The 26,146-nt window shown below is 39.8% G+C and overlaps 1 protein-coding gene across 2 annotated transcripts in view; it reads left to right on the plus strand.

Annotated features, from left to right (window-relative positions):
• The window catches only part of LOC129624595 (uncharacterized), a 324,961-nt gene extending 302,373 nt beyond the window's left edge, over positions 1 to 22,588 (plus strand). The window contains exon 4 of one of the 2 annotated variants that reach the window (XM_055542761.1): positions 22,494 to 22,588. In XM_055542761.1, the coding sequence (XP_055398736.1) occupies positions 22,494 to 22,573 (80 nt within the window). In that variant the 3' untranslated portion in view covers positions 22,574 to 22,588. Of the gene's footprint in view, positions 1 to 5,662; positions 5,898 to 22,493 lie in introns of those variants that run through there. The other variant, XM_055542763.1, reaches the window with a different exon arrangement.
• Positions 22,589 to 26,146: the final 3,558 nt, after the last annotated feature.

Raw genomic sequence — 26,146 nt, forward strand, 5'->3', positions numbered from 1 at the left:
CACAGCAAGTGCCAAGCAGTGACATCTACTATAGTTTCTAGGACACGACGGCCTCTGCTATACAGAGGGGGGGAAAGGGAGGGAAAGAAGGCGGGTGGTGAGGGAGAGAGAGCACAAATCCAGCTATGTTCCCAGAGGATGAGTCACTTCCTCCCAATAATCCTGAGATGCTGTTTATGGCTGTGCTGCTGATAGGCTGCCCGGCTGGGTTTCTCAGCGGAGCTGCGGGCGGCGGCCGCCCCCCTTGGCTGTCCATTAATCACCAGGGGCTGTACCCGCTGCACACAGAGTGGGAGTTCTGCCTACGAGTGGCCTCTAGCTGTCTCCAGCTCAATGAAATGACCCTGTGTGAAAACTTGTTTTATGAGAGATTGGTTTATTTGTAACTAAACTACTTCCTCCGTTATTTGATAAGCTCAAATATTTGCTACTGATAGTCTGAGAGTGCCACATTTATTATCCTATTTCAGTGGTTGCCTAACTCCTTTGGAACGGACTCCCTTAACCCTTTGAGGGACGGTAGGAACTTTTAATGGACCAATTTCTATTTGCTTCCAGCAAAGCCAGGGCCATTTTGCAGGCAATCGGTGTGGATCGACTATGACACGGGGATCAAAGAGAGGTCGTACTTTTCCCAACAAAAACACAGACAACTGTAGAAACAGGGAGTCCTGGGGGTAGGGGTTTCTGAAGCCACCTTAAAAAGGAAGGAAAAGTATTCTAACTCACTGATGGAAATCTAAGACGTCCTGTGCAGACGGGTTTTTATTTTTTAATTTTTTATTTTATATTGCCAATTAACAATGTTGTGATAGTTTCAGGTGAACAATGAAAGGATTCAGCCATACATGTGCATGCATCCATTCTCCCCCAAACTCCCTTCCCATCTCAGCTGCCACATGACATTGAGCAGAGTTCCCTGTGCTGTACAAGATGGGTGTTTCTTAAGTCGGAAATTATAAGTGTGTCGTGATGACTTTCTGTCTTTTCTTAGACCCCCAAAATATCATGTGTGCAGGGCTTGCTGTCTGCAAACCCACCGCATTCTGGATTTTGAAATTTGGCCTTTTGGAGTCTGGGCTCATTTGCATTTGGCAGAACTTGATTTCCTGCTTCTACAGAAGGGGGGCGGTGGTGAAAGCCTTCACAGTCCTGCCTCAAAGGGCTCAAAGGGCTTTCGGAACATATTAAACTATGTTTCCAAGAGTTCAATGAACCAGAATGAGGCAGATTTCATTGGAAATGAAAAAGAAATACAGGCTTTGTTACATGCAATACACTTGAAAAAAAAACCTAAATTGAAATCTCTCTCCTGACAAACACGTTGAAGCTGTTTTTCAGTTTTCTTGCTCTCCGGTCGGCTACACAGAGCCCTCAGTGAATGCAGAAGAGGCTAAGGAAATAACCACTTATGTGTGGCAAAATGTTCCAGCCTTGCAGAGATTTTCCCAAAATCATTAGACCCACCAAAACGCTTTCCATTGGCCAGGCCCACACCTTCCTCATCAGATTTTCCACACTTCCCCAGACTCCAAGGACTGTCCATCTGTATTTGCTCAGAGAGCCAGTCATTGGTAGCCAAAAATGTAACCGAGTTTACTCTCATAAACCAGCAATCTTCTTGACTGTCAACCAGAAAAGAAAAAGAAAGAAAGAAAGAAAAAAAAAAAAGAGTTTACTTCTTAACTCATTTCAGGAAGGTCAGCATGTGAATGTCCTCACATTCCCGCCCCTCAAAAAAAGGAGCTGAATTTAGGGCAGCTACACTCTGAGGGTGAAGAGAGGTGAACACGAAGAGGGCCAGCCAGATCTGCTCCGCTGTGAGGTTGAATGGCGAGGGGGTCAAAGGTTAATTGATGGATTCCCACCTCTGGTCACTTTTTGGCCCAGTTCTCAGCAGGTGGCCTCCCGCTGTCACTGCCCCAACTGCCCATCAGCGGAACAAAGACTGGCCCAGAGGGAGGGTCTGAATTGTCATCTTCAGTGGATTTGTATTCAAAAACAATCAACTACTGCATTGAATAGATTTTTATATTTCAGTGCTCTCATCTTTTCCTTCATTTTGTTATTGTTAGTAGGTTTTTTTATGGTGGTGGAAAACACAGGAGCTCTACCCTCTTAAGTTCTCAAGTATACAGTACAGTACTATTAATAAGCATCAGGCTGTACAGCCTGTCTCCAAAACTTTTGAGGACAGAGAATCTTTACCTTTTGAATAGCAAGCAACTCCTACTTCCCCTCCCCTGCCCCTGACAACCATCCTCCTATGTTCTGTTTCAATAAGGCTGACCATTCTCGGTACCTCATGTAAGTGGAATCTTGCGGTAGTTGTCCTTCTGTGACTGGTTTATTTTCTTAGCATGATGTCCTCTAGATTCATCCATGGTGTGGCATATGGCAGAATTTCTTTCTTTTTGTGGCTGAATAATATTTCATGTATATATGTACATATATGTGCTGAGACACTCAGTCGTGTCCGACTCTGTGGGACCCCATGGACTGTAGCCCACCAGGTTCCTCTGTCCATGGAATTTTCCAGGCAAGAATACTGGAGTGGGTTGCTCTTTCCTCCTTCAGGGGATCTGCTGTTTCCTCCTTCAGGGGTTCTTCCTGACGCAGGGATTGAACCCACATCTTTTACATCTCTTGCATTGGCAGGTGGATTCTTTACCACTAGCGCCACCTGGGAAGCACATATACATATATAAATATCAGTTTTATTTATTATAGCTCACATTTTATTTATCCATTCATCTGTCTTTGGTATTTAGATTGCTTTGCCTATTTTAAATAATGCTTCAATGGACAAGGGAGTGCAAATATAAATCCAATAGGGGTTAATATCCAAAATACCACACGTAACTCCTACAACTCGATACCAAAAAAACCAAATAACTTGATTTTTTTTAATGAGCAAGAGTCTAAATAGACATTTTTCCAAAGAGGACTTACAAATGGCCAAATGTATAGCAAAGGATGCTAACATCACTAGTCATCAAGAAAATGCAAATCAAAGCCACAATGAAGTACCACCTCTTACCTGTTAGAATGGTTATTATAAAACAACAGTGATAATAAATGATAATAATAAGTATTGATGAGGATATACAGAAGTTGTAATACTATTACACTGTTAGCAGGAAAGTAAAATGATGTAGCCACTGTAGACAACAGTTCTAAAAAATTTAAAAATTGACCTGCTATATGATTTAGTAATCCTATTTCTTGATGTTTATCTGAAAGGATTGAATTCAGGCCCTCAAAGAGATACCTGTACTTCCAGCTCATCGAAACATCTCAGTTTTTTCTTGGTTTATTTATTTAGAAATTCTATCCACGCAGACCTTACATTGTAGTAAGTGAAATGAAGTGATGGTGGGCTGGAGAAGGAATTGAGCTGGGTCCAGACACCTGGGCTTTAGTAACTCCAATCTTTATTGACAAAGTGACCTCAAGTACTTTGGCCAGCTGATGCAAGTACTTTGGCCACCTGATGTGAAGAACTACCTCATTGGAAAAGACACTGATGCTGAGAAAGATAAAAGGCAGGAGGAGAAGGGGATGACAGAGAATGAGATGGTTGGATGACATCACCTACTCAATGGGCAAGAGTTTGAGCAAACTCTGGGAACTGGTGATGGACAGGGAAGCCTGGCATGCTTCAGTCCATGGGGGTAACAAAGAGTCGGGCACGACTGAGCAACTGAACTGAACTGACCTCAGGTAGATCCTTGATTTCCTTTTCTCTAAAAGGACTATAATCCCATCTATCTTAAGGGATGTTTTGAGAATTAATTGGGATGACTTGGGTTTTAGAAATTGTAGAGCACTAGGCACATATCTATTATAACACCAGTGAACAAAACAAAATTCTGCTTATCTTTCCCCCCTTCACAAAATAGGGAAAGAAAAACTCTGCTTTAGAATGTGAGTTTTCTAGCCTTCATCAATTCTAGATGATTTACTGGATTTTTAACTCACTTGTCCTGTGTCTTTTTGTCATGTAGATATATAAAGTATTTTATGCTTAAAAAATACACTGTACAAGAAGACATTTATATATGTGTATGTGCATAACATACTAATATATTAAGTTATCTTGGCCAATACTCTTAAAATCTGTGTGCCATCCTCATGTAATAAATTGATTAACAAAGTACTTTTTAAAATCTATTGCTATGTTAAAAACATACCTGATAGTTGCTCTTACTTACCCTCAGCCAGTGAGTCACAGGTTCCAGAATAAAAGACTAACCAAGGTTGAAACAGCTATGACATAGAACAAGTTCTCCTAATCAAGCACTCCAGCATGGATGTTCCATTCCCACCTGTGCCAAGGGGGAAGAAAAGGGAAGGTGATCTACTCTCCCAAGATGGCACCCTTTAGTTCACAGGATAGCTTTGGCAGGTCTTTTGCGTTACCCATTCCACCACACTGTTTCTGTGTCTGGTCAGTTCAGTGGCACAACAATGGTTACTAGAATGTCAAGACCTCTTGGGGGTATAAACTACACACAGCTGAAGTTAATTTCCTGCCCAAGGTCATATTACTTGGCTAGCTTGGTTGGTCCTTCCAAGGCCTACCAGTTGCCTTTCAATTCACAGTACCTGATGCATATGAAATACATTGGCAAGGCTGTTTTTGCTGTTGTTATTCTCATACCTAAACCTATATTCCCTGAGAAGGCAATGGCACCCCACTCCAGTACTCTTGCCTGGAAAATCCCATGGATGGAGGAACCTGGAAGGCTGCAGTCCATGGGGTTGCTGAGGGTCGGACACGACTGAGTGACTTCACTTTCACTTTTCACTTTCATGCATTGGAGAAGGTAATGGCAACCCACTCCAGTGTTCTTGCCTGGAGAATCCCAGGGACGGGGGAGCTTGGTGGGCTGCTGTCTATGGGGTCGCACAGAGTCGGACACGACTGAAGTGACTTAGCAGCAGCAGCAAACCTATATTCCATGTCCATGAGGTGAACCTGCCACATCTCTTAGTATGATGCTGATGCTTCTCAGCTCTGTATCCTTTCTAGTCCACAGTACCACAGAGTCTCAGGACAACAGTTGAGATTCGGTGTTAAACTCAATCTGGATTTAGATACTGACTTTTCAGTCTATAGCTCTGACCTTGGGTAACTTATTTAATCTCACTGAGCTTCAGGTTTATCCTATGTAAAATAGGAAAAATTTTTGTGTAATGTTTTTGTTAAATTTTATGTGATGAGGTATGTAGACCACGTAGGCAAGTGCAAGGCACATTATTTTTCTTTCTGTCTGAAGAACATGTGCTATACTTCTCTGGGCTACACTTTCAAGTTTTCACATATTCATTTTTATTTTTCCCAGCTATTTCAGAGGAAAATTTTAATAAGCACTATACATTAGTTGGGATTTCACCAGTTACAAGTGATAGAAACATCAGCTGAATTAGACACAAGTGAAAAATGGTATTTAATGGTTCCCATTCCTAAAATGTACAGGGATAGAATTCAGGCATAGCTGGATCCAGGATTCAAATGCTACCATGTAATAAGATTTTAATAAGCTCCTATTATACTTTACTTGAAGAATATTTTTCATTCCTTATATCTCTAATCTGGATTAACTTGCTTTTTCCCCATTTTCTGTCTCCCTTTTTTCTTTCTGTGTCTGTATTTTAGAAAGAAAGTCCTGTGAGATCTCAGCAACTCTGACTCAATAGTGTCATCTTTTCCGAGTTTGGTTCAAATCTCAATTTTCCCATAAATGGTCCTGCTTGTTCTATTTTTATCATGCTGGCACTAACTTAAAAGCCCATGAGAATGCTGAAGAAAATTTAAATCTGACAATGTAGTCACTGAAATATTAAGTGACAGGTGTATGTCACAATCTTCAATCAAAAAATTAAGGAGGGTTCCTGCTATTTCTCACCTTTTTTATTGATCCTTATACTGAGGTGGTGAATAAAGGATAGTTTTTAGAGGAGAAAAAAATCAAAACTTGAAATTTTTAAACAATGACTACTATTTTAAAACATTATCCCATCCGATCTAAAATATTTCATCTGAATGTATTTGCATTCATTTATATTTTATTTATCTTCCTAGGCCATGCTAGTGGTAAAGAACTCACTTGCCAATGCAGGAGACATAAAAGATGTGGGTTTGATCCCTGGGTTGGGAAGATCCCCTGGAGAAGGAAATGGCAACCCACTCCAGTATTCTTTCCTGGAAAACTAACTCCATGGACAGAGGAGCCTGGGGGGCTACAGTCCATGGGGTCGCAAAGAGTCAGACATGACTGAAGTGACTTAGTACGCATGTTTTACCAGCACAACTTGCTTATTTCCTTGACTATAGAATGAGATTCCCAAGGAAACCGTATCTTCTTCATTTTCACATTGATTTCTAAAGCTTAGCACAGTAGCTGGCATAGAATAGGAGGTTAAAATATATGAATATGTTTTATTTTACCCCCAAATCATAAGTAATATCTTTGCTCAAATGTCATCACACATTTTCAAAGGTTATTTTCTAAAATGATGCTCTTTTAATTGTGTAAAATGGATAAATTAAAATAGAGAATGGGATATCCCTGATGGTACAGTGGATTAGAGTCCACCCGCCAATGCGAGGGACCAAGGGTTTGATCCATGACCTGGGAAGATTCCATGTGCCTGGTAGCAACGGAGCCTGCGCGCCGCAGCTTCTGAGACTGCGCTCTAGACCCAGGAGCTGCAGCTGCCGGGCCACTGTGCTGCAAGTCCTAGAACCTGCGCACCCAGCGCCTGCGCTCCACGGTAAGAGAAGCCATCAGAATGAGAAGCCCACGCACAGCGATAAAGAGTAGCCCCTGCTCACTGCAACTAGAGAAAGCATGCATGGAGCAACAAGACTCTGTGCAGCCAACAATAATAATAATTAATTAAAATAATAAATAAAATATGGGATATACCAATACAGAAATGTTCTCTGTAAAGAAAACAGTAGTAACATTTTCAACTTTGCAGGCCACACTTTCCATTGCAACTAATCACCATAGTCGGAAAGCAACCCCACACAATACATAAGTGAATTGGTATTGCTGTATTCCAGCAGACCTTTGGCCTTTATTTACAAAATCAAGCTGCACGCTGGCTTTGGCCCAAGGGCCGTGGTTTGCTGACCCCTGTCCTAAAAAAAAAGCAGAAGGTATGTGAAGTAAACTTACATTTTCTAGAGTGACCTAACATTAAGGTTGCCAGGGACTGAAAGTTTCCCAGGACAAGCGACTGTCAGTTTGAAAAGCAGGACAATTCTGAGAAAACTGTGATGAGTTGATCACTCTACCTTTACTAGATCTCATTCATTCATTCATCCAACTGTTCATTTAAGGTTGAGTACTGACTAATATTGAACCAACAAAGTTTCAAATTAAAATGAAGCACTTACCATTTTTCTAGATTTACAAGGCAGGAAGAGAGACACAGATGTAGAGAACAGATGTGTGGACTTGATGGGCGGAGGGAGAAGGGGTGGGATGAATTGGGGGACTGGGACCGACATGTGTACACTAGCATGTGTGAAATAGATAGCTAGTGGGAACCTGCTGCAGAGTGACCTAGGGGGTGAGATGGGGGTGAGTGGGTGAGTGGGAGAATTAAGAGGCAGGGGATATATGTATACTTATAGCTGATTCACTTCATTGTACAGCAGAAATTGACACACCATTGTAAAGCAACTATAGCCCATTTTATTTTTTTTTAAAACAGCACATTGATTATCTGAAGATCATATAACATGTAACTTTAAAACTAATTGTAAAAGGCACTACTACATTAACTTTTAAAATTTAGATAACCTTAAAAAGAATAGGCTGCAGTAAATATCAATACAAAATAATAAGATATTACTTTAAAAAAATTCGGAATAACAATATAAACTTTTCAGCTTACATCATATACCAGTTCTTCACTTAATCTGTTTCACTAACACATGTTTTATTCAGGCAATAAATGATGTCTTCCTGTCATAAAAATCCCAAATTAGACTTCTTTATAGGCAAGAAATTTGACGAGGATGCCAAGCATGCTTAGGAAAATCCCAGTGACTTCATGATTCATCATTTGTATTGAAAATTAGAAGGTGAGAAAATTGAGAGAAAAAAAAAACTCACTAATAAGGATTAAAAACAAATGATTCATTTCTTCAACTTTTTTCAGAGAAGCAAATTATAGCTAAATTACAGGCCTGACAAACCATAATTAAGGCATAAGAGGAATTATGGGGGATTGAGAGGTGAAGAAGAAGGCCATGTTTCAACTTAAATATCAATTTTATTTAACATTATTAAAATTAGCTCTTTCCTGCTACAAATTCTTTCAGTTTCTGAAGTCAATATTTAATGAAAAGGGAAATGAAATATTAGAACTTACATATATAAATCAAATGGAATTAAACATGAGAAGAAACATACATAGAGTTTAAAATAATGTTCATATGCAAACATGTATAACATTTTTACCTGGAAAATGGAAGGGAGGCTTCAAGTCTTAAGAGTCAAGAGAACAGTAAATGCATACATTTCTTTCTCCCCTTCTGCAATCTGAGTGCTTCAAGAAAGCTTCTGAAACTATCTTTGCTCTGAACAGAGTTTCACTTCAGATAGTTTTGAAATCTGGAGAAGAAAATTACACCAATTTTTATTCTAAGCATTCATATAGTAAAAATATAATTTTTTAAAAGCTCAACTTACTAGAATATCTTGAGACTGGATTGAATGACTTTAAAATAAATGTTTGCTTAGCTGATTATTAATCAGAAGTGTATTTTATTTTACTACTTTCCATTTTGTTGCATGTTTTATTAAAATGACATGAGAGAACTGTACTTTTCCTTCAATAATTCAGTCATAACCACAAAAGAACCTTTCAGCTGAACAGCATTTTTATTTTATATCATTGCACATGTTGAATAGATACTGTGTATGAATCTAGATGCTCTAGGTATGCATCAAATGAGGGCAAAAGGGTTCGGTTTTTTACTTTAGAATTTTAATTTCATTCATTTGTAATCTGGTAGAGGAAGTAAACAGCATAGTAGTAACATTCATCAATGAGAACAGGGTAAAAAGTGATTTCAATAGAGTCTGAGTGCATGAGCCTAATCAAATGAGGCCAGCAGTGTTCACACTCGCTCCCATTCTCTCAGTAATAACAGATTATTCATGAAAAACTTTATAATCATTTTATTAGCCATTCTTGTCAGAGGTCTAGTAACCTTAATTTCAGGGTCTTTGACTGTGGAAGAAATGGAAGTATAAAAATGTAAAGGGGGCACTTGTGGTCTGAACGTGTTCCATGCAGTTAGCATATCCCCCTTTTCCTGCTGGAGAACATCCAAAGGCAACAAGGAGAATGGGAAACAAAAATGCAAACTTCACTTTCAGCAAAAGTAAGAGACAGCTCAAATCTCCAGAGCCCAGAAGAGGTGTAAGGGCTGCCAAAAGCAGTGGAGACCAAACAGGGCAGAGCAGGGGCTGAGTGGAAGGAAGCTGAGAGAAAATGCCACACAGTGAATTCCCTGGCAGGAGGCCAAGGGGCAGCCTCTGCAGACAACAGAAAGAAGCAAAAGGACAGCTCTCAGATGTGATGGGTGCAGTTTAATCATTCAATCTAGATCCTTGCTTGCAACACAAAATTAAGCAAAAGAAGCAACACTGCACCTGCATTGACTTTGAGACACAGAAGAGGGAGGTCTCAATAAAGAGCCACTCAAAAAATTGCCATATGCATAGAGAAGCAGTTTGTCTTATGACAATGAGGTTAAAGGTAGTCTTTGCACTGTCTCACACCTGCCTATGTCCATGGATTGGTGAGAAGCAGAAACTGCATGAACCAACATGCAAAATTGCCACTGCCTGGAGCCCTGCTCTGGTTCCTCTTTCACATCTGAAAATTCCTGCAATCATTGGTCCAGAAAGATGCACCTTTTTTAACGAGTGCAAAAGCAAAAACAAAAATGAGATACTACAAGGAAAAAAAAAGAAATAAAAAAGTAAATAACCAAGAATACTCACCTGGGAGGCAGTATAGCACAATCATTAATACAGTGGAATCTGGAAACAGACTGTGTATTTAAAAATTTCTGGAGTAGGTTAATTCATATTTTAGTGCCTCATTTTCCTCAGTTTGTAAAATGAAGTTTAAGTTATTTCATACTGCATGGGCTTATAATGATGATTAAATGAACTAACATTTATAAAATGCTTAATGACAAAACAAGTTTAATATAGATGATAATTTTTTAAATGATATTATGAAATGCATGTAAATTTACTGTAATTAAAAAATAATAATTTGATGATGTAATTGTCACTCTGAAGCAAGACCACAAAGCAGATATACAAGAATAAAGGGAAACAATGTTGAGATATGAGTAGGAAATAAAAAATGAGCTAGTATTGATCAGGGAAAGGAGTATTGCTCTTCCATCCCACCCTAATTGTCTACATTTGTTTGATTCTTAGTTGCACAGATAAATACAGTCAATTCTGCTGCTGCTGCTGCTAAGTTCCTTCAGTCATATCCGACTCTGTTTGACCCTATAGACGGCAGCCCACCAGGCTCTGCCGTCCCTGGGATTCTCCAGGCAAGAACACTGGAGTGGGTTGCCATTGCCTTCCCCATTGCATGAAAGTGAAAAGTGAAAGTGAAGTCACTCAGTCATGTCCGACTCTTAGCGACCCCATGGACTGCAGCTTACCAGGCTCCTCCATCCATGGGATTTTCCAGGCAAGAGTACTGGAGTGGGGTGCCATTGCCTTCTCCACAATCAGTTCTTACTACCATCATTGGGTCTTTTTTCATTGTGCTCTTTGGTCTTTTGGAGATTCTACTAGATCTATGGTATTGCCTATTATTGTATGAGAAATATAATTTGTTAGCTTTATGCTTAAATAGTAATTTAGTTGGGTATAAAATCCTTGTTATACCTTTAAAAAGGGTATCCTTTAAAAAAGGATATATCCTTTATATCCTTAAAAAAAAAAAACATTTTTTTTCCTTAAAGACTGAATTAGGTAATGTGGAGAAGTCTGTATTCAACCGTATACAAACTTCTCCACATTACCTAACTCAGCATCATAAAAATAACCCTAACAAAAGCCTTTAAGAATCAAATGTAGGCAGTTAGGGTGGGATGGAAGAGGAATAAATTGTGTGTGTGTGTGTGTGTGTGTGTGTGTGTATGTGTGTGTGTGTGTGTGTGTAGAATGACTAGTAAACGTATGGAGAGGAAGAAGGAAAAAAGCAGACAGTGAAGAATGCTAATTTCTCATCTGTATCAATCAAGATTCAAAGAATATTATTTAAAGCTGACAAACCAAGTAATAGTATAATCCTATCTAACAAAGAAAAGCAAACTCTAAGAAAATCTGAGCAATGGGTTAAAATTGGGTGGTGGAGGAAAAAGAGAGAAAAGGGGGAAAGATAACAAAATATATTGTTTTCCTCGGTATCCCTAATAGGAAAGTAATAAGTATTGTCTATTGAAATAGAATCCTAAAAGATGATGCTGTGAAAGTACTACCCTCAATATGTCAACAAATTTGGAAAATTCAGCAGTGGCCGCAGGACTGAAAAAGGTCAGTTTTCAGTCCAATCCCAAAGAAAGGCCATGCCAAAGAATATTCAAACTGTCATACAATTACTTATTTCACTTGCTAGCAAGGTAATGTTCAAAGTCCTTCAAGCTAGGTTTCAGTAGCATGTGAATCAAGAACTTCCAGATGTAGAAAAGGTAGAGGAACCAGAGATGAAATTGCCAACATCAGTGGGATCACAGAAAATGCAAGGGAAATTTAAAAGAAAATCTACTTTTGCTTCATTAATTATGCTAAAGACTTTGAATGAGTGAATCACAAAAAACTGAAAAATTATTCAAGAGATAGGAGTATCAGACCACATTACCTGCCTCCTGAGAAACCTGTATGCAGGTCAAGAAGGAACAGTTAGAACTGGACATGAAAAAACAGACTGGTTTCAAATTGGGAAAGGAGTATGTCAAGGCTGTATATTGTGTCCCTGCTTATTTAACTTATATGCAGAGTACATTATGTGAAATGCCAGGCTGTATGAAGCACAAGCTGGAATCAAGATTTCAGGAAGAAATATCAACAACCTCAGATATATAGATGATACCACCCTAATGACAGAAAGCAAGGAAGAACTAAAGAGCCTCTAAATGAAGGTGAAAGAGGAGAGTGAAAAAGCTGACTTAAAATTCATCATTCAAAAAATCAAGATCACGCTATCCAGTCCCATCACTTCATGGCAAATAGATGGAGAAAAAGTGAACATAGTGACAGATTTTATTTTCTTGGTCTCCAGAGTCACTGTGGACAGTAACTACAGCCATAAAATTAAAAGATGCTTGCTACTTGAAAGGAAAGCTATGACAAACCTAGACAGTGCATTAAAAAGCAAAGACATCACTTTGACGACAAAGGTGTGTCTAGCCAAAGCTATGGTTTTTACAGTAGTCATGTATGGATGCAAGAGTTGGACCATAGAGAAGGCTGAGTACCAAAGAACTGATGCTTTCAAACCGTGGTGCTGGAGAAGACTCTTGAGAGTCCCTTGGACTGCAAGATCAAACCAGTCAATATGAAAGGAAATCATTCCTGGATATTCACTGGAAGGACTGATGCTGAAGCTGAAGCTCCAATACTTGGCCACCTGATGGGAAGGGCCGACTCACTGGAAAAGACCATGATGCTGGGAAAGATTGAGGACAAGAGGAGAAGGGGGTAACAGAGGATGAGATGGTTAAATGGCATCACCAATTCAATGGACATGAGTTTGAGCAAACTCTGGGAGATGGTGAAGGACAGGGAAGCCTGGCATGCTGCAGTCCATGGGGTCGAAAAGAGTTGGACACAACTTAGCAACTGAACAACAACAATTGAAATAAAGGTCTAAGAATATAACATACAGAAATAACTATAAAGTTAACTACTGTAAAAAAAAATGTATAATGGCTAAAAACATGTATGAGAAAACCATATATCCCAGAAGAGCAGGAAAAAAAACAACTCAGGTTTAAACGATGTTTAAAAGCTAGTAAAACAGAATATGCCATAAAATTATGCCAAATGAAATCAAACATATTTCTATGGCATAAAGTGACGTTAAAATTTTAAAAAGGCTTTCACGTTGAATCATAAAACAAAATTTAAGAGATGCACCAAAAAGAAAAAGGTTTCCAGAAATGTAGAAAACAAACCAAACACTAATGTTAAGTAAGGGAAATCGGTATGACAGTCTTTGTAAGGAATTGAAGGTAAATAAAATGCTGAATCAGGGTACCTGCCCCAAGGGTAAATTATAGAGAAAAGCAAGGGAGTGAACATCAAAAATGAGGACAGTAGCTATGTCTGAGCAAAGAGAAGAGGTAAAGGCTGAGACGTCTCAAGAAAATTGACTTGTTCTGAATTATAATGTAAAAAGGTGTAATCATTTTGGGAGGAAATTTTTTCTCTATAGAAAACTCTCCTTTCTAAATACACAGTTAGACTATAACATATTTTTAAAAATATAGTGTTTATCTTGGCAGGATGGGTGTGTGCGTGCGTAGTGTTGTCATTAAATTATTCCCCACAAAAAATTAGGTGCCCAGACTTAGTAGAGTATAAAAGTCAATATGGAGGAATTTCCCTGGTGCTGCTGTGATTAGGATTCCACACATGACCTGCAGCAAATGTCGCTTCGACCCCTGATTAGGGTACTAAGTGTCTTGCCTCTAATGGCAAATATATGAAAATATTATTTTATAGGCAAACTATGTCCTCCTCTCCTTTCAAATTTAAAAAGATATTTACCATTTTTATTAATAGAAGACAATATTTGCCCCACTAAATAAATGGACACTTAAAAATATCAGTTGGAAGCCTAGACAGAATTTTAGCTTGCCAGGAGTTTTGCCTTACTTCAATAGGCTTTGGAAGGGGGGAAGTTTTTCAGTCTGAAAGAAATTAAAATAACTTCTGCCAGTCATCTTGGGAAGATCGAATTCCTGAGGGGGAGGGGTACCTCTGACAGGATGTATTATTCTAGTGTGAGAGGAAAAACTTCCTCCCCTCTCCTACTGCCCTTCCGTGAGCCCCTTTTTGGGTACAGAGCCAGGTTCCTGGGGAGTGGTAAGCTCACCTTCCACAGGCCGGGAGATGGAAAGAAACTCCAGAAGTACCTCTATGGGGGCCTGAGCACTGTGGACTCTAACAGCAACTGAAGCTAACTTCGGTTTTAGGGCCCTTTCAATTTTTCTCATGCCTTCCGTGGTCTTGTCAATATTATAGCAATACCTTAGTTCTGTTACAGTGAATTCTGGAAGAAACCTCTGCCCAAGCTTGGGGAATATGGTCCAGGCAAAAAGAGCTGGGGTGTGAGGGACACTCGGTCTCAAGACAGCGAGATACTACCTTCCAAAGAGGAGCATGGGTCCTTCTATGTGAGGGGAGTTAAGCTGCCATTTCAACCCAGGTAACAGGACTCCAGAGGCCTTCGTCTTCATTCTCTATGGCTTCTAAAGCTGGAGAGGGCTGGGTTCAATGTGTTCAATGTGCTCAGCCACTCAGTCGTGTCCGTCTCCTTTGCAGCCCCTTTGTAGCCCTCCAGGCTCCTATGTCCATGGAATTTTCCAGGCAAGAATACTGGAGCAAGGGACTTCCCTGGTGGTCCAGTAGCTTAAAGACTCTGGGCTCCCAATGCAGGGGGCCCAGTTTCCATCCCTGGTTAGGGAACTAGATCTCACTAACTGCAATGAAGATTGAAGATCCCAAGTGCTGCAACCAAGACCCAACACATCCAAATAAAAAAATTTTTTTTTAAAGAATACTGGAGTAGGTTGCCATTTGCTACTCCAGGGGATCTTCCCTACCCAAGGATCAAACCCTCAACTCTTGCATCTCCTGCGTTGGCAAGTGTATTCTTTACCATGAGCCCCATGGATGGATTTCCTACAGTCAAATTGAATGTCAGCTGCACTAAGGGAATCTGATCAGTCAAGGGAAGCATGATATTACAGGCATGTGAGAGGCTAAGAGAAGAAAATGTGTCTCAGAGAAATGAAGTAACTGGCCCAAACTTGAGAGAATCTGAGGCTGGCCTGTTGGACTCTGATGGCCATGCTCTTAATGGCTGTTATACATAATACCCTCTCTGCCTCACTTCTAGCCTTGGTGTAAGGATCAGACATGAGCTATTTTTCAAAAGCACTGGAATAACTATAAAATGTGATATAGATATATAAGTTATTGTATTACTCAGCTATGGCAGACTTGGCTTCATTGTAGAAAAAGAGAAGATATCTTAATCAGAGTAGGTATACAAGCCATTCAGAAGGCAATCAAATTTTTCCTCTTCCTGTCTTCTCCAGGACAGAAACAATTGCAGTCCAAAACCATTCCCTGAAAGTCAGTAAATGTATTCCAAGTCGCTGCATTTGCTGGTGTCTGCCTGAACTGATCTAGGCCCCAAGCCTCCTGGCTTCTCAAAACCATGTTGACCTTATGAGACTTATTTCACATGTCACCTCTCCTGGGAATCTTCTTAACTAACCCCACCCCTGCCCCCAACCCATACACACACACCAGACTTAATGGCTGTGCTACCCCTGGAGAAGGAAATGGCAACCTACTTCAGTATTCCAGCCTGGGAAATCCCATGGACAGAGGAGCCTGGCGGGCTATAGTCCATGGGGTCACAAAAGAGTCGGACATGACTTAACGAGTAAACAACAACCACTCGACTGTGTTCATACCTCTAGCCTCGTGTAACCTGATATGCTTCCCCTTCCACTGGCCTGTGCTGTCCTTTGTGCACAGTCACAGGCCTTATTCTCCCCTGAACAGCTAGGCTAGAGCAGTGTTTAAAAATCTACTAGGCATTTAATAATGGTTGAACATCCTTGGTAGGACAATGACTTTGCCTAAGTGATTAGAGCTTATGTTGATCCCTGAAGGTGATTTAGATGGAAGAAAACATACACTGATTCTCTAAATTTTAAGATATCACAGTATTATACTGAGACTGTGATGGCCACGTGGGTGTTGAGCTTCTCTTTCACTCAGGTTTCTAATTTCGTTTTTGTTCATGGTAACTATTATAGACCACAGAATGACAGATGTTTGCTTTTGTTGGGAGGGAAAGTTGAGCAAATTGTTGACAAATCAGAGGCCAGAATATGAGATAAGAGAAAGCAGGTAGAAGAATATTTCAGGCAGGATGTCAGTACTATTAGGTGGAGGAGGCAAAGGCCAGATAAGTGTGCCCTTAGCAGGTCAAGAGTTCCGGAAGTAATGTGCAGTGGTTCGTGGCAGAAGACCCCACTGATAAAGAGCAGGCTGGTATTAAATACAGATCTAATCCAATCACCACTGAAGACAGATTTACCAGAAGAGAGATTAGAATTTACAAGATACTTAAGAGACCAGGAATATGATTTCTCAAGAAAAGTACCATAAAATAGTTTAAGAGAAAAACTGAATATGCAGAATAATTTCAGGAATCATGGAAGCTAAATAAAAGATGCCAAAAACTGAAATACATCATTTATCAGATTCCGTTCTTTGATCTTTAAAGCCCCAATCCTACATTGACTGAGATGTTCCAGGAATATTTTAACCACAAGTTCAAAATGTTTTGTCAATATTTTCTCATGATATTTCCTAAACGACCTTTGTAGGAAAAAGCAAGATTTGTCGTCATGACCATTTTACAGTTGTGGAAATACCAACTTCAAAGTCACAAGGAGCCGGTCTGGATTTCTGAGATCTACCAGTTTGGCTTGTATTTACTTCCCTTGTGGCTCAGCTGGTAAAGAATCCGCCTGCAATGCGGGAGGCCTGGATTCGATCACTGGGTCAAAAAGATCCCCTGGAAAAGGGAAAAGCTACCCTCTACAGTATTTGGCCTGGAGAATTCCATGGACTGTATAGTCCATGGAGTTGCAAAGAGTCCGACACGACTGAGTGACTTTCACTTTCACTTACTTTTAATTGTAGCTGACCAGTCTGAGAAGTTTCTGTCAAACAGGTACACTTTCTTACTAGGTAGTATGCTGACTTTTCATAGGGTCAGAATGAGGTCTGATGAACATACAGAACTGCAGATAGGTTCTGGAGAATTTGTGATAAAAATAATTCTCTGCACTTTGTGTTGTTATACTTGTAACAGAAAAGATAGCGAAGGACAGGGAAGCCTGGTGTGCCACAGTTTATGGGGTCACAAAGAGTCCGACAGGACTTAGGGACTGAATAACAACAGCAACAACAGAAAAGACAGATGAGAATACAGAAACAGAAAATTCTGTCTATTCTTGAAGGCCATGCCACATTCCCTCAATCATTTATGGTCCTTCTTTTTTTCTCCGTAGCATTTTGTTATAATGGGTTTATGGTAACTTACTTAAACCTTTACATTTATTTATATTATTCTCATTGTAATTCTTGCCTAAATAGAGTACATGCTTGCTGATAGATTTACTTATTACTGTGCATCATGTGTTGCTTAATAAAAAATTTTTATATAGAAACTCCAATATGTATCGGAGTTTTAGGTAGAAACTCCAAAATATCAATATATTTTAATTATATTAATATCATGGAATAAGCATTAAAGGATTTGATCCATCAACCATAAAACAATTCCCAATTATGTTGCTGCTGCTGCTGCTAAGTCGCTTCAGTTGTGTCCGACTCTGTGTGATCCCACAGACGGCCATTTCCTTCTCCACCCAATTATGTTAGTTCATAATAATTATTTCTATAAAAGTTGAAAAGTTAAAATATTTCATAACTAATTCTCTTTATTGGGAAGATCCCCTGGAGAAAGGCATGGCAACCCACTCCAATATTCTTGCCAGGAGAATCCCATGGACAGAAGAGCTTGGTAGGCTATTGACCATAGGGTTGCTAAGAATCAGACACAACTGAAGTGACTTAGCATGCACAATTCTCTTTATTAATTAATTTATTCATTTAGTATATTTTGTTAGCCAATTATTAAGTGTCAGCAGTGGAGATACAGTAGAGCACAAAGAATAAAATGTCCCTGAACTCCTAGCACATAAAGGGAAGGGAAAATAAGCAAGTAATAAATAAGATAATTTCATGTGATTATAGTGCTGTGAAGATAATAATATTACAGGATATTATCGTTGAAGGTAATTAAGCAAATGGATACTTTAAATGAAGTGATGAGAAAAGGCTTCCATAAGGAAGTGACATTCAGGCTCGGATCTGAATGTGAATAGAGTCTTGCAAAAATGGGTGAGAAGAGTGCTGTATGCACAGGGATTAGCAAGTACAAAGGTCCTGAGGCCAAAAATATATGTAGTTAAAGTTGATGATTGAGATCACTGTGCTCAGAGAATTGTAACCTAAAGTGATATTGAAGACAGAAGTAGATTTGAAATCATATAAAGCTGAAGCTGCAATACCTTGGCTGCCTGATTCGAAGAGCCAACTCATAGGAAAAGACCCTGATGCTGGGAAAGACTGAGGGCATGAGGAGAAGGGAGTGACAGAGGATGAGATGGTTGGATGGCATCATCAACTCAATGACATGAGTCTGAGCAAACTCAGGGAAATGGTGAAGGACAGGGAAGCCTGGTGTGCTGCTGTTCATGGGGTTGCAAAGAGTCAGACATAACTGAGTGACTGAGCAACAACAACAATTATGGTACAGGCTAAGAGGCTTAATGTAAAGCTCTAGAATAATAGTGGTTTAACAGTCTAAAGCAACGGTCCCCAACCTCTTTGGCACCAGGGACTGATTTCATGGAAGACAATTTTTCCAGTCCAGAGAGGAGAGAGCAGGGAGAGGGATGGTTTCAGGATGATCCAAGTATGTTACATTTAACTGTGCACTTTATTACTACTGCATCAGTTCCACCTCACATTATCAAGCATTAGATTCTGAAGGCTGAGGATCCATGGTCTAGAATTAAGAGCTATTCTAAGGTAGGTCTGTATTTCTGTCATCTTCTAAAAGCCCCCACTTGCAAACCTGAGATTGCATTCTAGTTGCACCATTTTCCAGGCATCCAGAAAGGGAGAAGAGCCCAGAGCAGCACACATCCAGTTATTTTTAATGTAAAACCCATGAAGGATACTCATCCATTCTGTTACAAATAATTGGCCATTACCTAGTCTGACGGCCATTTGTAGCTTCAGGGGAGGCTGTAAATGTTAACTGGACATTCATGTGTCATGAAACTATATTAATTTGGAAGAAGGAGAAAATGGGAATTGGGAAGGGCTGCAGAAGTTACGAGGGCTTTCCAGGAGGCTCAGACAACAACAACAAAAAATCTGCCTAAAATGCAGGAGACCCAGATTCAAACCCTGGGTCAAGAAGATGCTCTGGAGAAGGAAATGGAAACCCACTCCAGTATTTTTGCCTGGAGAATTCCATGGACAGAGGAGCCTGGTGGGCTACAGTACATGGGGTCACAAAGAGTTGGACACAACTGAGTGACTAGTACTTTGGGGCTTTCCTGGTGGCTCAGATGGTAAAGAATATGCCTGCAATGCCGAAGACCTGGGTTCGATCCCTGGGTTGGGAAGATCCCCTAGAGAAGGGAATGGCTACCCACTCCAGTACTCTGGAGTGGGTACAGAAAAAAGTTTTACCAGTAAAGATTGAAATGTCCTTTGAAACAAGATGTCAGATTATAAAATTGGAACTTATTTCTTTGAACAATGCAAAGCTATGAAATTATTGTAAATAAGACAACAGCATAATCTGAAATGTGTTTTCGATTACCTGACAGTGGTGCAAGCATTTGCTGCTCCATGGAGCTCAAGTTGAGCGGGGTTCATAGCACTGCAATAGTCCACGTGGGAGGGAATACGACTTCCTTTGGGAGGAGGAGGGCAGATGTGGGAGAAGCAGATGTAGCCACTCAGTGTATCTGAGGACACGAGCGAATGTGAGGATGAACCCTCACTCCATCCTCAGAGGATTCACTCTGAGGATGGAGTGAATCAGAAGAGCTCATTTCTATGACCAGGGGTCTGGTGCTGAAATTAACTGGAAGGCGGAAATGCAGAAAGAACATGTGTATTGAAAATGGTGAGTTTTGTGTTGAACTTAAGTTTGAGGTCTCATTCACGGGGGGAGGGTTTGCAGTCACTATGACATGTGACTAATAAAAATGAGCATTTCGTGCTCTGCAACAGCTTGTACTACGGATATTCTCATATTGTTCTGGGAAACTCTCCCAACTCAACATTTGGCTGCAGTCATTGTAAGCCCCTGAGAGTCGTTCAGGAAATTCCGTGCACTTATGACTCTGCTTTGACAGTGCACACCCAGGAAAGGACAGGATGGATTCTGATGCAGTTCATAGAGTCAGGACCGTGCAGTGCTAATATAGTCTGAAGAAACCTGGAGACCTTGAGAGATTTTCTCTGGGAAACCCCATACGGGAAGCTAGATCTCAGGGGCAATACAGATGGAAGAGCTGACTTGAAAACTCTTACCCAGAAGTATAGGATTGAATAACAGGCATCTAAAGAGAGATAGGAAGGAAGAGAGAGAGGAAGGAAAGAAGGAAGGAAGGGCGGGAGGACAGGAGGGAGGGAGGAAGGGAGGGAGGGAAAAAAGAAGGGAGGAAGGAAAGAAGGCAAAAACCAAGGAAGAAGAATCGAATAAGCCAGCTGAGTCTTGGAAGAGTGGATAGTTCTGTAATAATTTGGCATCAAATGTCATTAAGTCAAAGATTCACATATCATCAATAATTCCATCCTGAGCTGCCAGCCATTTGAGACTCAGTCTCTAAGGGCAGGGGGCTTCCCTGGTGGCTCAGAGGTAAAGAATCTGCCTGCCAATGTGCCAGTGCAGGAGACAGGAGAAGCAGGATCATTCCCTGGGTTGGGAAGATCCCCTGGAGGAGGAAATGGCAACCCACTTCAGTATTCTTGCCTGGAGAATCCCATGAACAGAGGAGCCTGGCAGGCTACAATCCATGGGGTCGCAAAGGGTCAGGCATGACTTAGTGACTAAACAACAAGTTGCTAATAAAACATTCATCATATTACACCAATGACTAGAATAGAGGTTTTCAAAGTTTATCCATGAAACTCTCTGGGCACAGGGGTGGCAGGAAGGAATCTCTCAATACATTTCAGGGGTTTTGCAGGATCAAAACTATTTTCAGGGGCTTCCCTCGTGGTCCAGTGTTTAAGAATCCACCTTTCAATGCAGGACATGCAGGTTCGAAGCCACGGCAATGAGAAGCCCATACACCGCAATGAGGAATAGCCCCCACTTGCCACAAAGCTTGCACAAAGCCATGAAAACCCAGTGCAATTAAAAATAAATAAATAAATATATTTTTTAAAACCTATTTTCATAATTGTGCTAAAACTTGGAGACTTCCCTGGTGGTCCAGTGGTTAAGACTCCACGCTCCCAATGCAGGGGGCCCAGGTTCCATCCCTGATCAAGCAACCAGATACCACAGGCAGAAAGTAAGAGTTCACCAGGTGCAAATAAAGATCCCTTTACTCGCAACTAAGACCTGGCACAGCCAAATAAATAGATAAATATTAAAAAAATAATAATAATTACACTAGGACTTTTTTAGGTTTTCACTATCCTTCTGTCATTAACATTGAGAAAAGTTTTTCAGGGTCTATGTGCAATGCAGCAGATTGAATGCAGAAAGAGTTGACTATTAGGGCAATATTAAAGCGATTTTTCAAAAATGTAAAACAATAGCACTCACTACATTTTCTCACTGCAATTTTGCTTTAGAAAACAAGATTATTTTCCTGGAAAAAACATTATTGATTTGAACACATAATAGATAGATTTATTTTTAATGAATTAATAAAAGAATACTTTAAATTTTTTCAGCTTCAATTTCCAATGGGTTAGATATTGATAGATATAACTCACATAATCAAAAGTGCTTTGGGTTGCTCAGTAATTTTTAAGCATATAAAGGGCCCTTAGGAACAAATAGTTGGAGAACTGCTGACCCAGAGCAGTTAATAGCTCTCAGAATTGTAAGGAAGTACTCTGCTTTTCTAACAAAGATGAGAGTCAGGAATTTTGGAATAGGAAATAAAAATACATTCCAGAGAACTGCACATAATATTGTTGAGCAAGGAAAGCATTGTTTTCACATAAGGGAAGGAAGAGATTGAAATTATACTTCTTCTTGGAAATCTGGAAGAGCCTCAGGAAGGAGGTGAGGACTAGATTCATTTGACCCTTGGAAAATCAATGTGTATTTCAGTTAATATCTACTTCCTGGAGAGCAAGAGTGCAATTTAACTTGAGAAGTTTCCAAAATATAAAAAGTCAGAGGCAAATGGGTATTCCTTTAAATTGAGTAGTCAAAGGGAAAATAAGATGTTAATGCTGACCCGCCAGGCAAAGCCTCAGTGAGATGCTTTATGATCTGAACAATAACTCTATTGTAATTAACACAATTGCTGCATATATTCTTTTCTCAATTTATAGGCACAGATTCCATGGAGTCAAAGGGACTTCAGTACATTCGTCAAGGGAATATCATAGCCTGGAATGTGAATATGTACTGATCGAAACCTATTTTTTATGAAGGACTCTGTCATTAAAAAAGTGTATCACTTTCCAATTTTATATTTCAAATTAAAAGCTTTATTCTCACATGTCTATAGTAAGAAGTATAAAATACATTCCAGAGAACTGCACATACACAAAATACACAAATACATAAAATACACAAATCCTTTTGAAGTGAAACTGTGGTTTGACAACATTCAGACACATGCTATATACGTCATCCTCATATTTTTTCCCAAGAAATCAATAAGCAGAAACTGCTCTTGCATGAGACAGACACTCCTTATAAAAGCCACAATTATTTTAACACCTAAATAATTAAAGTTTATATTAAATGCCATCTTTCAGTTCAAATAGCACTTTAAGTGCAGAGGAAAACTTGTACATAAATATTTATAGCAGGGATATTTACAATAGCTAAAAACAGGAAATAATCTCAATATCCATCACCAGGTGAATAGGTAAAATATACAATACAAAGGAACACTACTCAGCAATACAAAGAAATGAATTACTGTTACAACAAATAAGTATAATTTGATCATAGCACTGCATGCTGTCAAAACTGGTCAAACTTCATACTTTAAATAGATTCAGCTTATTGGACATAAATTATACCTCAATAAAGTTAATTTTTTTAAAGACACTGCCACAAAAATAACCACATTTGATCATCTCCATAACTTCTCCATAGTAGAGAAGATTGTGATCTTGTGACACACAAGAGGAGACTGGAGACGAAATGACTTGCGATGGCTAGTAAGTCTTGGGGCTTGAGGAAGGCAGGTGTATAGAGTAGTAACCTTTAAACTTTTCCTTGTAAATTTTTTTCTTTTTTAAAAATGTATTTATTTTTTTAATTGAAGGATAATTGCTGTACAGAATTTTGATGGTTTCTTTGCCAAACGTCAGCATGAATCAGCCATTTTCCAATGACTTTTTGTTCAGTTCAGTTCAGTTCAGTCGCTCAGTCGTGTCTGACTCTGCGACCCCATGAATCGAAGCACGCCAGAGGCCTCGCTGTTCCTCACCAACTCCCGGAGTTCACTCAGACTCACGTCCATCGAGTCAGTGATGCCATCCAGCCATCTCATCCTCTGTCGTCCCCTTCTCCTCCTGCCCCCAATCCCTCCCAGCATCAGAGTCTTTTCCAATGAGTTACGACTATGTAAAACAGGAAACTCTGGTATGCTGTGATCGGAGCAGAGGTGGAGTGTGAGTGTGGGCCGGAAGGGGTGGGATGAGGGGTGTAGGGTAGATACCTCCACGGGATCCTAGGAGTCTGACAGCTTGAAAACTCTGAACTGGTGACACAAACATAGATGGTGCATGCAGAATCCTTGCTTCAGACCTCTGCTCTGTCATGTACTAGCTTCAAAGTCTATGTTTGCAACCTTAAGTTGAATATAGTCACAGAAATCAATCACCTAGAATTTTCAGTGCTTATGCCAGTTACTTACTTTATGTTTCCTAATGTTTATTTGTTGTATTTTAGCTTCCTGTTAGTTTGGTGGTGGTGGTTGTTCCATTGCTAAGTCGAGTCTGACTCTTTGCCACCCCTTGGACTACAGCACGCCAGGCTTCCCTGTCCTAAACTGTCTCCCAGACTTTGCTCAAACTCATGTCCATTGAATCAGTGATTCCATCCAACTATCTCATCCTCCGTTGCCTCTTCTCCTCCTGCCCTCAATATGTCTGATGTTTTGGATACCCTTAAGAGTGCTGGGGGTACAGTAATGTTCTATAAAACTACTTACTTAGGAGAATTAATGAACTTTTGGCCAATTAATTATAATTAATGTTATATATAATTAATTAATATATATAATATATATAAATATAATTGTGTTATATTATAATATAATGTTATATTAAAGGCAGTAGGGAAACCACCAAGCAGAAACCTGAACCTTATCTTTGACTCTTATCTCTCCCACATCTCATCTGTTGCCCACTGATTCTCACTTGAGTAGTTTGATTTATTTCCTTGATCACCACCATTTTTCAGAATGGTCAACATCCTTCTCATTTATGATAGCCAAAGTCCAGCTTCCATCCGCATCCAATGTACTCAACACACTGCAGCCAAAATATTAATTCCAAGATGCAGAAAATTCCTGTGATTTCTTTGTATAAAGTCCTCTCATGGATCCCCACTTCCTTCAGGAAAATGTCTAAATTCCTTCCTAGGGTTTACAGGGTCCTAAAGAACTGGATTCTCCTAAATGCTCAGCAACATCTTTTACAAGATGCAAACTTAGGCTCTACCCTTCAGCTGAGTGAAATTCTTTCAGTTTTGCAAACATGTGACTTCTGGGCTCTCAAACATGCTATATTTCCTCTCCCAGAATACTTTTCCTCCTTCCTATTCCTCTACCATCCATTCCTGCCTCATCATAGCTCTCACTTCTTTTGGAAGCCTAACTTCATGTCCTCCATCTTGGTCAGGTGATGGGACCAAGTTCTTGGTCATTTGGGGCCAAGTTCTTTCATCAGGTGTGTGTGTGTGTTTTGTTTTTTTTTTTAACAGTATTACAGTGAACTATTTGTGTACATATTATCTCCCTCAGAAGTGTAAACTCCCAGGCACACTTACATCTTGCTCTTCCATCCTTATCTTTCCAGTTTCTAGCATTGTCCCTGGCACAGAGGAAGCCCTCAATAAACATTTCTTGAATGAATTGACTGAATAAGCCATCCTAACAAATGGGCAGAGCAGATGGCTCGAGACTGCTCGATGGCACCAGATTAAGGTAACATATTTGCCGCCTGGCTTTCTCCCAAAACGAAGGAAACAGAAAGTAAGTGTGGGTTCGTGACTCACCATCTCTTCTGTGACTGAATAGTACATGGCGTGGCTGAATCCAGATCCAAATCAAAAGTTTTAATCTCCATCAGAAGAATATATCATTTTCTCCAGTATTATTCTTTCCTGGGCAAGAGGAGTTTTCTAAGCATTTTAATCCATAAAGCACTTCCATGATTAAATTTAAGATTTGCTGTGCAATGAGACTAATACACCAAGGTGAAAGAGGAAAAATACTGGTAAGTTTTAAAACATGTTAGGATAATTGGGTTCAACATGCGTAAATTGCTTTCAGATGAAAGGCTCTAAGCAATTGTTAAATTATAAACATTGAAAAAAAAAGACTTCTCTGCATCCAATCTGGAGAAGAAAGGGTTTCCATTTGTACAGCAAATTAGAATCAGGTATTTCTGTAGGTCAGCAATTTCTTTTCTTTTTTTTTTTTTAAGGCCAGGGAAGTTCTTTTGGCATTTGCTGTGTGTGATTCAGAGAGGGAAGCGCCTTGGTGACTGTGGAAGCCGTTTTTGCCTCGCACTTGTCCACAGCAATTACATTGGAAGGGGTCCTAGACTTGTGGGGTGTGGGATGTGGGATAAATTTGGAGAAAGACCACAATATGTAAACAAAACCTGCCAGTTTTCCAAAATACCCAACCACAAGACTTCACATCTTGGCAGCTGAGAAAAAGTCAAATGTGCTTTATTCTGACAACAAATTTTATTCTCAGCAGGGAGAATTATGAATCCCCATTAAAGCAAGCGAC

The sequence above is a fragment of the Bubalus kerabau genome, chromosome 12 (assembly GCF_029407905.1).
Source record: "Bubalus kerabau isolate K-KA32 ecotype Philippines breed swamp buffalo chromosome 12, PCC_UOA_SB_1v2, whole genome shotgun sequence".
In the NCBI taxonomy this organism is placed as follows: Eukaryota; Metazoa; Chordata; class Mammalia; order Artiodactyla; family Bovidae; genus Bubalus; species Bubalus kerabau.